The sequence below is a fragment of the Aulonocara sp. 'chitande type north' Nkhata Bay genome, linkage group LG7 (assembly GCF_057382095.1).
Source record: "Aulonocara sp. 'chitande type north' Nkhata Bay isolate Kocher_YH1m ecotype deep benthic linkage group LG7, A_spYH_male_GT1.1, whole genome shotgun sequence".
Taxonomy (NCBI): Eukaryota; Metazoa; Chordata; class Actinopteri; order Cichliformes; family Cichlidae; genus Aulonocara; species Aulonocara sp. 'chitande type north' Nkhata Bay.
Window position 1 is genome coordinate 53101885 of NC_141350.1, and position 14740 is coordinate 53116624.

Here is a 14740-nt window from a genome sequence, read left to right on the forward strand (position 1 = left end):
ATTTAACTCTTTTTATCAGTCTTCTCATGAGCTGTTGCAACACATCCGCTTTTAGAAACATGCACTTCCTGATAGACCTGCTCGAAAGAAATACGCACTTCCCTCTGCACTGCCTCATTTGAATCATTTCCTCTTCGATACTCACACACTGCACTACTGCAACACATTGTTCTTTTGCCTTTTCAGACGTCATGTTAGCACCAATTCAAACCAATGTTTTTACTCTGAACTGCTCCCATTTCAAATTATGAGCATAAACAAAAAAACGATATTTGTGGAGTCCGGAAGGAACATTGGGAGTTACAGCCCATTCCTGAGGTCACGGACAACTGGAGAGTGAAGTAAGAAAGGACAGGAAAGCATGCTGTGACCTTCCCCAGCAACTGTCGCCTGTATCTCTACAAAACACGCACTGGACTTTAGAGCAGAAATTGTGATGACACACACAAGGGCACTGGAGAGGTGCTGATAAAACCATCCCTCAGGAAGTTGTCTAAACTTACTCTCCCACCATACCAATCGCTTGATTCATACTTGAAGGTTTAACCTTCTTCTTGGTTCCTAGCACGTGCAAAACCCAAAACAATCTGCCTCCAGCATAGACTGCAGAGAAGAGCACAGGGAGCAAGTGCAGTCTTCATGCTACTGCCAACACTGCTTAGGCTCCTTAGTTTCTGTCAGAAGGGGAAGGTGGTAGAGAGGGACTGTCATTGTGAGCACAGTTAATCTGAAGAATGAAGGGACAAGATGAAGAGGCTGTTGGTGAGTAGGACACATACCATGGAGTCAACAGGTAATGGTAATGCTCTACAGAAGCATGCTAGAGAAGCACAAAAGCTGAGCACTGTATGAGTGAAGGTGGGACACTTGTTGGAGGTCGCGTTGCTTACACTTGATTGGTTACTGGCAACAGAAGTAATAATGATGCTGTAGCCATCATGACCATCCAAGAAAGCTCAGCACGTCTTTGGATTATTCACTCATACAGTGTAGCAGCCACACAGCTCAGGTACAGGTGTACAGACACACAAACACAGGCACAAAGCTGGCTTGGACACACACACACTTACCCCTCGCCTCAGGCTCCGGAGGCAGTGCATTTTGGGTTTGGAGGCCATGAAGTCGTTGAGGCGGTGGGAGAGGGGCTCCTTGTGCTGCTTGGGAGACTGGGGGTCGTTGGGAACAGCAGAGGGTGAGGGTGGGGATGAGGCTGGGGGGGCAGGTGGGGGCTGGTGGGGGGACGTTAACAGGGACATAAGCTACCAATAAGAGAGGGAGCCGTGACGGAGAGGAAGAGGAAAAACGTGGAAGAAGAAGAAGAAGAAGAAGAAGGGGTCGAGAATCCAACGAAAAAAGACAAAGGAGGAAAAGGAGGAGGGAACACAAAACAAAATAAATAAGCCTCCTACAAATATTAAAAAATAAACACACGCAACAGAAAACCCAAAGGAACATAAAAGACAACCAAAGGGATGTCAAACCCAGAGTAGCAGTTATGTTGTGGGAAAAAATAAACTGTTCAACACATAAAACATAAAAAAATTAAAGAATTAAAAAGAACAAAATGACCAGAGTGAGTAGAAAGCGCACAAACGTGTTAAAGCAAGCAGATGCACAAAGCAAACAGCGAAGAGTTTCAAAGCGCATGCCGGCTTCCATTTTAGAAACCACCGTTTGAGTTTTGTTTTTTTACTTTCCCAACCTCGTCAACATGCCAGCTAAGACGAGTAATTCACCACATCCCCGAGGATAACAGCTGCTGAATTTGAAGCCATCATCAGCCTAATCTAATTGCTTATTGCGGCTCTAAAACATCTGACTGCATAATTCATCAACCAGCAGTTAAGGAGAGAGAGTGAAGCAGTGATGAGTTTTAGGATACCACATGATGCACATTGCACATGCACTGGTGCGCGATTAAGAAATCTTTTTTTTTTATTCTGTAAACCAATATTGTTTTTGTGTTTCTGTTGGCATGCATGTGTCCTTGTGTGCATGTACAGTGTAAATACCTCTCTGTACACTATGCTCCCAAATTCTGCCTTTATAAGTTTGCCTTAATTTTGGGAGGTTGCACCATTTTCTGCACACCAGGGTTTCTCATGTAGCATTGCACAAACTCGCTTTCTCCCTCACCCACACAGACGTGCACACACACACACGCGCACACACTCACAAACGATTGCTCAATCACACTCTGTTCTAATTCAATACCAACAGTGCCACCAGCCCATAAGACAGCCAGAGATCAGTCTTGATGTTTAGACACAGGAAGCTAAAGGAAGCTACTCAAGGATGATCAGTCAGTGGAAAAGTACTGAGGGAAGACTGTTACATCAGATCCAAGAGGAAGTTAATATCTGCCACTTGAGTCCGTTCATAGAGTGAAAAGTAGAAATATATTAGTGTGTGTTATGAAAGGGAGGCTCCAAAATCGGTGAGGGTGATTGCCAGGGGAGGAAACGGGTGGCAAATAATAACAACAAAAATGGCAATAATAACAGAGAACTAGCAATAAATTTCTGAAGTTAACATAGTGAACAAAAGTCAAAAAAATCTATTAAAAATATATAAATTTAATACAGAATCAACACCAAGACTGTAACACACACTACAAACACTGAACACATATATTTCTACAGCCACTAAATAAAAAGTCATAAGAACAAACATAATGGGACCTGTAATATCCCTCCACCCCAGCCCATATAAATCTCCTGAAAGTGCAAAGTGAGCTCCAGGCAAGGAAACTGCACCACAACTAGTGATGTTTTGCAATACGTTCGGGTGTAGCAGTGATTTTTGAGTAAGGTGTTCATTCATTGTTACCTTGTTCTTGTTCTTAATGAAAGGCCACAGTTTGCTTTTGGCCTTGACACCAGGCTTCTCTTTGCTCTCTTTGGTGTTGGACAGGCTGGTTTCAGATACTGTCCTCTTCATGGCCTGGCCATAGTCCTCAAACTCTACATCTCCTGGGGGCTCGAAACCGGACTTGAAGGACTCCACCACCTGCTTAGAGTCCTAGTGAGAGACGACAGTTGCAGCAGTTAGCAGAACCCTTAATCCTGGAACCTCTTTAATTGCGTCAACGACTTTTTCAAAGTAGCTTTTCAGATACCAAACAATAACTAAAGGGAGGGTCTTTGTTGTTTGAGAATGTCTCGAGCATCATAGGTCTGGTGATTATACGCAACACAAATGTGGCCCGGTGACTCAGTTGTTTATATCACTTTCTCTCTGATAACAATTCAAGAGTGTGTCAAGAAAGAAGAGAAGCTGGAATTACTCAGTTTGTGGCCTACAGAAGAAAGAGGAAAAGGCCTAAATCTGTCAGGCAGAAGTTATGAGCAAACACTGAGGTCGGGGATACAGCCAGGCTTCTCAGACACAGGAAGACGCACATTCATCAGTTGCAGTGCACACCAGCCTTTCTGAACTGATAATAGCAAAGGGTCTGGTTGGAGTTAGGATCAGGGGGTCAGAGATCTGCTCTTGTGTCCTCCATATGTGAGAGAAGAAGAAAAGAGGAAGAGTATCTGCCAGAGGAAAAGTAGCATGTGATGTGTTATTCCCTGCCGTTGTTTACTCCAGCACAGAATCATCTTCCTGGAGCCTAGCCAAGGACACACACATACACAGCTACACATACACAAACTATGTGATCCCTGCGGATGGTTTCGGGGTTTTTTGTCATACAGCAGGCAGCCAACATGTGACAGCTCAATATATCACACTTTTAAACACAGGCAAATGCTGCTCTCCTTTTACCTATTTAAATAATAAATAACTATAAGCAATGAGACACAACCTTAATCCTTGGTTTACGTTTTCTTTAAGGAATTGTCTGACATATTAGAAACTGCCTTGTTCTCTTTCCAGGAGAGATAAATGACAAGACTGATAAACCTCTCACATCTGCCTATGAAATATGAAGCCGCAGCAGCTGGCCAGCTTTCTAAACTTAGCATAAAGACTAGAAACGGGGCAAGATTTAACACATTAATGTGTGCGCTTTACAGCTACTCATAGCTAGCCTTTGTTACCATTTACCAGAGTTAGGCTACCTAACTCTGTGTTACTCTGTTCAACTAAAAACCATGTCTGTTAACTGGCATTCATCATCTTTAAGGTAAAAAATAACGGTGTTGAAGTTTGAATTTTATTCAGATCCACTTTAAACATATTTGAATAAAAAAGAGTAGCCAAAAAGGAAGCACTAAATGCCTAATTCTCTGTGACTTTTCGTAATATATTCTCAAAAACGCCTTCACTTGATAAATGTTCCTAAATATACGTGTCTTTCAGATTTCACATCCCCAGTGTGCAGCTCTGTCAGAAATGGTAATCCTACAGCCAAAATGGATATAATCCTAATGACACAATCACTCTTACTATTTCAGTCTTTATAAGTTTCCTTCCAAAACCACACATATTACACAATTGCTTTCACCAGGTGTGAAGTACATCTGTTGAGGGATTAATGGAATTTTCTGTCTAATATCAGGGTAATACCCCTTTAAGGAGGAGTATTTTTAACACAGAAAGCTAAAGAATTAGTGACATACAAGCTAAAGAAATGTATGTCACTAATTTTCCTTACTGTAAGAGGGGACTATAGTAATTGAATAAGCTTGTACAGCTTTTCTATTTACGACAAGGTCCTCCCACTTTGTTTGGAGAGGCAAGGTGTTTTCACCTTTTAACAAGTCCCCCAAGACTTCAACTACTTGTTGTTTAAGTGAAAGCATAATTGGGATTGTGTGGGTTGTCAGTGATAGACTGGCTGATTGAGTAATAACCCCCATACAGTGATGGGTTAACCAAGACCTGGTTAAGAGGTACATGTATATAGCAGAGGTGTGGACTCGAGTCACATGACTTGGACTCGAGTCAGACTCGAGTGATTAATTTTATGACTTTAGACTTGACTTGAAAAAATGTTCTAAGACTTGTGACTTGACTTGGACTTTTACACCAATGACTTGGGACTTGAATTGGACTTGAACCGGTTTACTTGAAAAGACTTGATATTTTACCCCAAATATAAAATTTAACATGCATATTATATAGAGATTGAAAATGTGACGTCATTCACGGGTAGAACCGCAAAGGATTCTGGGAACTCGTGGCAAGCGGTACTAGCGCACGCAGGCTTTCAATTAAAATCAGTTATACAGCGATAAAAAGAAACACAAAAATGTCAAGAAGCTGTTGTATTATTAACTGCAATAGCCGGTCGCATGACAGCCACGGGAAGCCGACGGGTAAAGAGATCGGTTGTTATCGGATTACGTCGTTGAAGAGAAATTGTTCGAGCCATGTTTCCGAAGTAACAAAGACGCGACGGATGGCCTGGATTGCAGCCATTCAAAGATCAAATATAACGTCCCAGAACACTCCAGCTCACAGGTTAGTCTGCTCCAAGCATTTACACGAAGGTCAGTGTTTTTTAGTAGTTAATGCGTCATTTTTCTTAACATAACTGGTGATATAGGTTACAAGCAAGTCTGGCGCTGAACAGAAATTGTCGCACTATGCTCCTTTATTTATTGTGCATAAATAGTGAATTGTCCTGACACAATATTGCGTTTCGCTTCTGTTATTATGGTACATTGACAAAAACATATACTTTTATTCACAGGATAAAACAGGTTTTTGTATCACTAATTGCCCAGTACGATTACAGCATACAGTATTGTTGTCACTGCTACATTTCTGTGATGCTACCAGAAATTATTTCCACTACTAATTAATTACCGTTGAGCTCAAAGGTCCTATTAATAAACGGTTAACGAATGTGTATTTATGACGACAATTTGTGAGACTGGTAAACTTATGATACGTACGATGGTCTTTCGTTCTACACGGTGCATTTCAAGGTCCTGCACCCGTCCGTCGGTAAACTGTACCTGGGCTTGTTGCAGTGACCGGAAGTTACTAAACTTCATGAGTGTATGCACTCACTCCAAGAAGCGTATGATTATAAATATGCATATAAATATGCTAAGATGAGATAGCTGACTTCATCTAACTAGCAAATGTTGTCCAGGCTACGTTGGTGATACAGTTTTTTTTAATGTGTATGATATTTTTGTCATGCGATTTTAAAGCCGGTCCTACAACCGCATCCAAGAATAACATGCAGCTTATCTCAGAACTGTCGGTGAAAATTATTCTTGGAGCTAAGTTTAATTGAGCTGCATTTTAAAGAGGTGCAATTTCACAATTTGTGTATATTTTCTAAGTTCACTATTTTGTCATGTGTTGAGAAAAACACAGATTTTAAAATTACATGGTCTAATATTTACATTTAGCATATAACTGCAACATTATTTTTTCATTTTTTTTTTTTTAAAGACTCGAAAGGACTTGAAATTCAAAGTTTCAGACTTGTGACTTGACTCGGACTTTTACACCAGTGACTTGAGACTCGACTCTGACTTGCCTGACATTACTTGAGACTTGACTTGAGACTTGAGGATAAAGACTTGAGACTTACTTGAGACTTGCAAAACAATGACTTGGTCCCACCTCTGGTATATAGTATACATATATAGCTGGCAAGACACTAGGTGCAGACTGTGCAGAGGTGCTCCTGAGACAATCCAACATATAATAGTAGGGGTTCAAGATGCTAACAGGCAGGGCGTATATGGAATGCCATAACCAATTTTCTGGCATAGTATACAGGAACATCTCTGCTGAGTATAGCCTGGAAGTCTCAAGATGAAAATGGGATAACCCCCCCCAGGCCCCCAGAGTACGCTAAAACTCTGTGGGACTTCCAGATACAGACAGACAAACTGGTGATGGCTAACCAACTGGACATAGCAGTGGTGGACAAGCAGAGAGGACGACTGTAGTGACAGATACAGCTATACCGAGTGATAGCAACATCTGGAAGAAGGAACACAGCAAGCTCAAGAAGTAACAAAGGCTGAGAGAGGAGCTAGAGAAGATGTGCAGGATGAAGGTAAGAGTGGTCTCCATGGTAATGGAGCAGTAACCCCCAAGCTGGACCCAAGTTTGAAGGATAAAGACCACCCAGATATTATAATATATACAGAGAGAGGCTGTAGAGCAGCTGTATATGCTGTATATGCTTCTTCCACATGCTACCGAGGCCCTGTTTGTTAAATGAAGAAATTGTTTAATTGCCAGTATGTTTTGTTTCTTTAGACTTCAGTCATCCAAAAGATCTTCCAAGTTTTTCATTAGCAAAACCCACATTCTCCGATACTCAACCCACAAATGCATTTTCCTTACTATTGTGGCACCATTTAAGGGGAAATACACAGGCTTTTCAAGGTTATAGGATTTATTGCCAATTAGTATTGTTACCACAAGGAAATAATTGACTAAATGGATAAATAGACAGATACTCACAGCCTTGGGCTCAATGGACTCGGCAGCATTTGTCATGCCATCTAAACATTTTCCCACAATGGGCAGCACCTGGCGATCCACGTCTGCAAATGTCTTCATGCACACTGATATCCTCTCAATTCTTTTCTCCTCCATGTCTTGAAGTTTCTACAGTTCGATACAAGCATATTTATACATAAACAAAAGTGTGGGTAGAGTTTGACTGGAAAAAATCAAAAACCCTTTAATCTATCTCAAAGTGCTGTCTTTTGATGCTGTCTTTGATGGTCAGACCAAACAACACTGGAAATGGGAGCGCTCAAAAATCATGAACTTTACAAAACAGTGAATTCAAAGTCACAAACTTTGTAACTGTAAGATGAAGATAAGACAAAAATAACTGCACTTAAAATAAGGACTGCTTGCTTCTGTCAGTGTTTCCTACATGACAAAAATGTAATTTTAGCAACAGACCTGCAGGGGGGGTTGAGTGTAGCGAGTTGCAAACAGCTTTGAATTCACAAGATAAAAGTGCATTACTGTGCAATCATTGGTTACGTGAGAAAAAACAGAAAAAACAGAAAAAAATGCAATAATTTTGGAGGTGTTAATATTCTCACGTGGGAAGAGTAAATAATTTCTATTTAATGGTGACACTGATGAACCAAAACCAGCTTTATGACAAATCGGCTGAGGTAAATCATACACTGCAGAGCTGTTGTATGTACCTGGAATATGTTGGGAATAATTGTATAGTAATGTTCATTCTGTTCCTTGTTGAACTTCTCCAGGTAGGCGGCGTATTCGCTCTTACTGTCACTAGCCATCTGGTGCCTCATCTGAGCTTGCTGTCGTGCCTGAAGAAAAAACACACACACAAGCACATATATCACAACCACATTCTCTTCACTAACCTCGTGTCCCCTGATGAAAACAGACCACAGACACAGCCAGAGCATAAAAACCTAAATGAGTCAACTATTTGTGTATATGAGCACTCATGCATATGTACACACATATTCACAGAGAGCTTGTGAATGCATATCTAAAGGTGCAATTCAGAGTTGTGAAGCAGCAACAGCCTTTGGCATTAGATTATATGTAGGGCAGAACAAACAAATAAAGAAGACGACAACAGCCTGCACAGGCTGCAGAATGGAGGGATTTGGATTTTCTCTGTCCGCCCCGTCTGGCCTGCCTCTGCTGTCGATAATGTTGATTATTTTAAGCTAGTCTAAGGGAAGGAAGGAAGGCAGTCAGAAATGCTGCAGGAGAGGCCTATTACGAATCTAAGCAGATGGAGATGAGATTATCTCAGCTAGACAGCCTGTGCGGGTTGTGTGTATGTGCGTTAGTGTTGCGTGCAGCTAAGTACTCCTATCTGTTTCCTCTTTCCATCAGACCTAAGGCCGTCCTCACATAAATACTGATTTCAATGGGTCATCTGTAACAAAGAGTTACCTCATGAACCTGTGATTGTGATCAGCATTTAATCTGCTGAAGGCTACACAGAAAAAAGAGCAGCTGTATAACTGTATGAGCCAGCCAAGGAAACATAACCCTGATCTCTCATAGTGAAGAGGAAACATTTAAAGGACTTCATCCAGTTTTCACCTACACACCGAACTAAGAGCAAGAGCAGAGTATCTCTAACTCACTGACTCATTTACTCACACACACACACACACACACACACACACACACACACACACACACACACACACACACACACACACACACACACACACACACACACACAGAGTACATCGAGACACACGTCAGATACAAAGGTACATTATTTCCAGCACATGAGGGATGACAAATGATACCTCAGTGGAAAATGATTGGCTGTGAGTCACACAGCCTACGAAAGACAAGGAACGTGAAATCTAGAGAAAAGCTAAAAAGTACATGGAGAAGTCCAGCTGTTTAAATTCTAAACGCCAGCATGTGAGCATGCATTTAGCGTATGTGCTTTGCAAGTGTAGGTGCATGCAAAGTGTACTGAATGTGTTTAGAAATAATGAGGGTACGCGCTATCACCATGGTAACTTTGCCAGTGCTTCAAAACGAGTTGCTGTGCCTGCAGCCACATCACATCCTGTTGTCATTTTCTGGAAATTACCTGTTTTGCTAGCTGTCACTAATGGGTATAAATACATATTTACACATTTCAAGTTATTTATCTAGCTGTCAAATGTGGATTTTAAAGAAGAGTTTGATGAAATAATGAGGATGTGGAACACAAACTGCATGAATGTTTATAAAGGTTTGACTTAGCATAATCAGCCTTTCTCTCATATTTCTTACACATAAAAATCAAGAGTGGGAAAGTGTACAGCAGCAGACAGCGCGATAAGCCACAGTCAGACAGGACAGGGCGTGGTAACAGACCTGGTTGAGGCTATGTGTCAGACTCTACAGGAGACCGTGTGTATATCGAGACACAAGTCGAGACAGTGTGTGTTCCGACAGATACGGGTTCTCTGCTCGCTGGACCTACCTTATGGAAACTTCGCTTCAAGGCATGGCATAAAATAAATTTACAAACACACACATACACACAAAAGAATTATTAGCTGTTTCTAGCTAAACAAGAAGTTGCTATAGATGCACTTCCTGCACCACCTCGAGAATCATCGCTAAAAAAGGAAGCTGGTATCAGAATAAACAAACACGATCACCACTAAAGTAGTGGGATTTTAAGCTGCTGTTCTCCGCTACTGGTAGAGGCTGAACAGTTGAGAGGAAGGCAATATGTTGTGTCCCTATACTTTATGACGGAGAATCCACAACAGGGAAGTCTGTCAGTGTGTGTGAGGGCCAGGGGTCCCTCAAAGAACCGTAACTGTGTTTGTGGATATCTGGGCTGCAAATCCAAACCCCTAATTAAGGGATTTGTTTGCCAGAGGTGGAGAGAGAACACTTAGAGGTTTGCTCCAGCTGTGCTTAAAACCACAAAACTCCAGCTCGACAAACAGCAGCTCTTTTGCATTAAGGGCACTGCATGACCGACAAAAGCATCTAGTTGAAGTGAACTTTCAAAATACATCTCTGTTAAATATTTAGCCAACTTAGCTGGAAAATACTGATTTGGACAGGTCAAAATATACATGACTCTTTCTCTGCTTTTCCTACCACCATGCCACCACCTATCTGTTCACCCCAAACCTCCTCATGGAGCAACATTTTTCACTATGACTAAAATGCAAACTAAGCTGTGGTTGTGACATTTCATCTGGGTACCTTTAAACTGTGCATGTATTTTGCAGCAAATGTAATAACGCAAGTGTCTAAGTGGCTATACTCTATATCTTAATAAGAACACTAAGCTCTGCTTTTTTGTACTTTTTGGAAGAAAAGTACCTGTTATAGAAAGACGCTGACAAGATCATCTTTCAGGTTTTCCTGAAAGATGAAGTAAAAAAGCAAGCCAAGTTCACCCAAATGATCCAAAGGAGAAGGACTAGGAGAGGACTAAAGCACAATTAAATGATATGTAATGTGAGAGATGTATTTAAATAAAAGGGCAATATCAGTGGTTTTAATGGGCTTGTCAAGTTAACTACGGTTCATACACTGTTCATGAACATTGCTTGCATATGTACCTATAATGTAAGATTAAGACTATTTTGTGAAGAATCTGGCATACTATGACACAGTTTATGTCCCCACTTTACAAACAGGCTGAACTCAAATAAAGTGAAAATCAAATGATCGTTTCATTTGCTGATATCATGTGCAATTTATGAATGTTGTGTGATAATAAACATAACTCTGATATGAGTTGTTGAAGCAACTCCTGCTTCAACAATAGATTCTTGAGCTGCTGTCTTTCCAGCTGAGTTCAGTGCTCTCTTAAGATGACTGTAGTTCTCTGGCTGCATGTCCAGAGTGTAGAAAGGCTCTTTATTCCAGCCTATATTTGCATAATAATCAGGTCTGAACTGTGTCAACTGTGAGCCTCAGCTCTGCTCCAACAGCTGATGAGCAGCAGGAACATGCGCTGCTGACCCATGATGCCTTGCGGGCGTGGGAGCTGTGTGGGTCTGAGATTTTGAGGGCTCTTTTAATTGGTCATGACAACAGGAAATGACATCAGCTACGGGCCCAGGAGACTGTGGGCTGCAAGTTCTGAGAATCGGATGATTGCGCCTTGTGATGATTTATTGAACAGGACATATAATCTCTAAAACAGCACACTACTTATTTAGTTTTTCACAGTCAAAAAGTAAAAACAAACCTACATGTATAAACCGAAAGACACATAAGAGAACCAAACCTTTTTATACTAAACAAAGATGTTTGGTGGCTGTTCTACATAGATAATCCAGACTTGTTGCTGCTATCAGCTTTGTTTAGCAGCAGATCACTGTGCTGCTGGGACAATGCCAGCTTCTTCGCACAGTTCCTGGCATCAAGAACGTCATCAGTCAGTCTTTGCTGTCTTTTAGGCTCATTGGAACGAGGACTCAGGATCGGGGCATAAAAGGGGGAATACGTGGAAAAGAAAATCATGACAAAAAGGTTGCTAGGTGGGAGGGTGAGAAGCCCAGGCAGTCGTCTTAAGCATGAAGGGTACAGGGCTAGCTCATTGGATATGAGGTGACACAACACATACCTTTTCCACGTCAGCCTTAGTCACGTTAATGTCAGCATCCATCTTCTCAAAGTACTGCTGTGCTCTTTCTGCCTCTTTACACTCCCTCTCAAACCGTTTTTTACTCTGAAATAAGAGGGTTTAATGATTTAATGAGATCACACACATTACATCAGTCAATTCCTGCCACGAGCTATAGCAGAACGCTATATTACTTGACTTTTAAATAAGCACAGTAATGGACGTCATAATGTGTACGTGTACGTCAAATACATTTAAGGCCTGGCGTTGTGTGCAGCAGAGGTCAGTTTATGTCAACTGACACAGGAACAGGGTTTGTTAAAGTCTGCAGTCTGCAGATTAAACAAATGTTCATAGTGGTCATTTGTGTACAGAAAAACAAGCATTCATCCAACCCTCTTTCGACCCCTCTAACTGAACAATCAGTGTTTGTTGGGCTAGTGTGCACTCTGAACTATGCCTATCTGCCTCACATACAATGGTATCCATTGAGTGCACAGAGAAGTTTGAGAAGGACAAGGCATCTCTCTCACACGCTTTCTCTCCCCCGTCAAAGGGGCCAGCCAGAGATAAGAAGTAGTGTTCTGTGCAATTTCTCTTCGAGCTTCTTTACTACAAATACAAACAGAAATCCTGGACCTGCACTTTTTCAGCACGAGAAACAATGTACTTAAAATCTTGCCAGCAGCTGATATTTACATTATACTTCAGTGTTTCAGTCTTCAGTACTAGGTGCACCTCAGGCAGTGTGTGTATCAATCAATTCATCTGATGTCATTATTATTATTTACAGTGTGTGACTTCTGTCCCCCTCACTGCATGTAAAAGAAAATGTACACTGAGATTTTAGGACATAACAGGAGGTTTTTCTGTACAAGGACCTCTGCTGATTTACATTTTTCCCACTAACACCTCATGTCTGGCAGTTTTTGATAATGATGTGCTTTATATATTTTACTTTATTACTGCTGACTGGTAGCAACTCTTCACCTGGGAAATAACTCGAATGATCTAAAATGCCTGGAGCAAATCCTTCATAAAGAAACAGATATTTGTTTGTTCAAAGAAGTATTGCTTTTGTTTGTTTGTTTTTTTCACCTTGTATTACACTCATTTCTAGGTTGGGTTAGGCTGCCACGAAAATCTGAAGTGCCTCTGGCTCCCAAGCCAAGAGAAACTGACAAGCGATCCAGAAAAACTGGTTTATTTTAGTCATTTATAATTTCATAATGTTATAGTTGCAAATGATGCAAGCTCAGTATGTATTTGTTGCAACTAGTGCACAACTGTGGAACTGCACGTAAATAGGTTCACTTACCGCTTCCAGCTGTTTCCACGAGCTTTCAATGTGCTGCTGTGCCTTACGCCCATCATGGAAGTGCTGCAAGAGAAAACAGAAAAAGTACAGAATTGTTAATTTCTCTCATATTATTTATGAGCTCAAGGGATTTAAAATCAGATGAACATGTCTTTGATATAGTAGGGTTTACAAATTAGATGAGGTAATCATTAACCACTATGAATAGTTCCTACACTGTGACAGTGAAGTATTAGTGTCAACTGTGCAAATTCAAATAGACACTGTATTGTACATACTCTAAAAATTACGACCATAGAACCCACGAGCTTAGTGCTCAGAGATATATTCAAGCTTGAGCAGGAGGCTAAAAGTCTGTTTGATGAAAGATTAACCACAGGCTCACCACAGGGGTACCAACACAGCTCCAGAGAAAGTGTGTAACAGTGACAAAAACAGGTTAACAGTAAAATCATTAAAACCAGTCAAAGATACTGTACACAGAGTTGTCTTCACAAAGCACCATGCTCATAGCAGAGCTGTGCACCAAAGGTTTCTGTTTTTAAAAAGCAGTCCTCTCTGCTCTCTGTTGAGGGTCACGCAAATACAGAATGCATATTATTTGATAAAACTTACTAAATCCTACTTTTTTCTTACCAGAAATAGTTAAAAAAATATATCCATAAGACCAAGAAGTTATAAACAGCTTATTAGAAAGCGTGTTGAAAGAAACTACTAAAAGCATGAATCTACTGTTGGATGAGGGAAATTCTGTTGGTCAAACACTGCAATACTGTGACCTACAATCAGAATCAGAATCAGAATCAGAATACTTTATTGATCCCTGGGGGAAATTATTTTTTGTTACAGTGCTCCATTTTAAACCAACATTAAGACAAGACAGACAATACGCTAACTAAGAATATTACAATATATACATATATATACATACATACATACATACATAAGTCACTATTAATGATTAGTCTGATGATCCCCCTTTTCTCTGTGTGACAGCTCTGATGTCTGACTAAGCAGTAATCATGTTGGTATTCCCCTAACTGTTTTAGAGCCATTACCAGGTAAAGTTTGTACTTTCCCAAAAAAAAACTGTATTAATAAACATGATAGTAACAGCCAGAGCAAAGTGGGCAGAATAAGAAACAGATAAAGGCTAACTGATGAAGTTCTATAATAGCAGCTGAAGCAACATAAAATAGAAATTTACAGAGAACAAGGCATGAATTAAATGATAGAAACTATTTAGAGGCAAACACACAATGAAGGATTTTGGCAATGTCAACTGTAGCATATTGGAGAGGACTAGGTGGCAGCTGCTAGTCTAAACTTGTACAGCAAATACGCTGTGCTTTTTGTACATGGCCTCGCTTAGCCTACTAACGTGCACTTGGCCCGACGACAGAGCACATCCCTCTAGGGCTCTCTGTGTGGATCAC

The 14740-nt window shown here is 40.8% G+C and overlaps 1 protein-coding gene across 25 annotated transcripts in view; it reads right to left on the bottom strand.

The window, feature by feature from the left end:
- fnbp1b (formin binding protein 1b) overlaps positions 1 to 14740 on the bottom strand; it is a 56307-nt gene that overhangs the window by 14370 nt on the left and 27197 nt on the right. For 9 of the 25 annotated variants that reach the window (XM_086301270.1, XM_086301284.1, XM_086301257.1 and 6 more), the window contains exons 5-11: positions 13305 to 13367; positions 11987 to 12091; positions 9869 to 9883; positions 8094 to 8222; positions 7387 to 7533; positions 2830 to 3021; positions 1071 to 1259 (exon numbers count right to left, since the gene is read on the bottom strand). In XM_086301270.1, the coding sequence (XP_086157396.1) occupies positions 1071 to 1259; positions 2830 to 3021; positions 7387 to 7533; positions 8094 to 8222; positions 9869 to 9883; positions 11987 to 12091; positions 13305 to 13367 (840 nt within the window). The remainder of the gene's footprint in view (positions 1 to 1070; positions 1260 to 2829; positions 3022 to 7386; positions 7534 to 8093; positions 8223 to 9868; positions 9884 to 11986; positions 12092 to 13304; positions 13368 to 14740) is intronic. The other 16 variants (XM_086301267.1, XM_086301269.1, XM_086301275.1 and 13 more) reach the window with 5 other exon arrangements.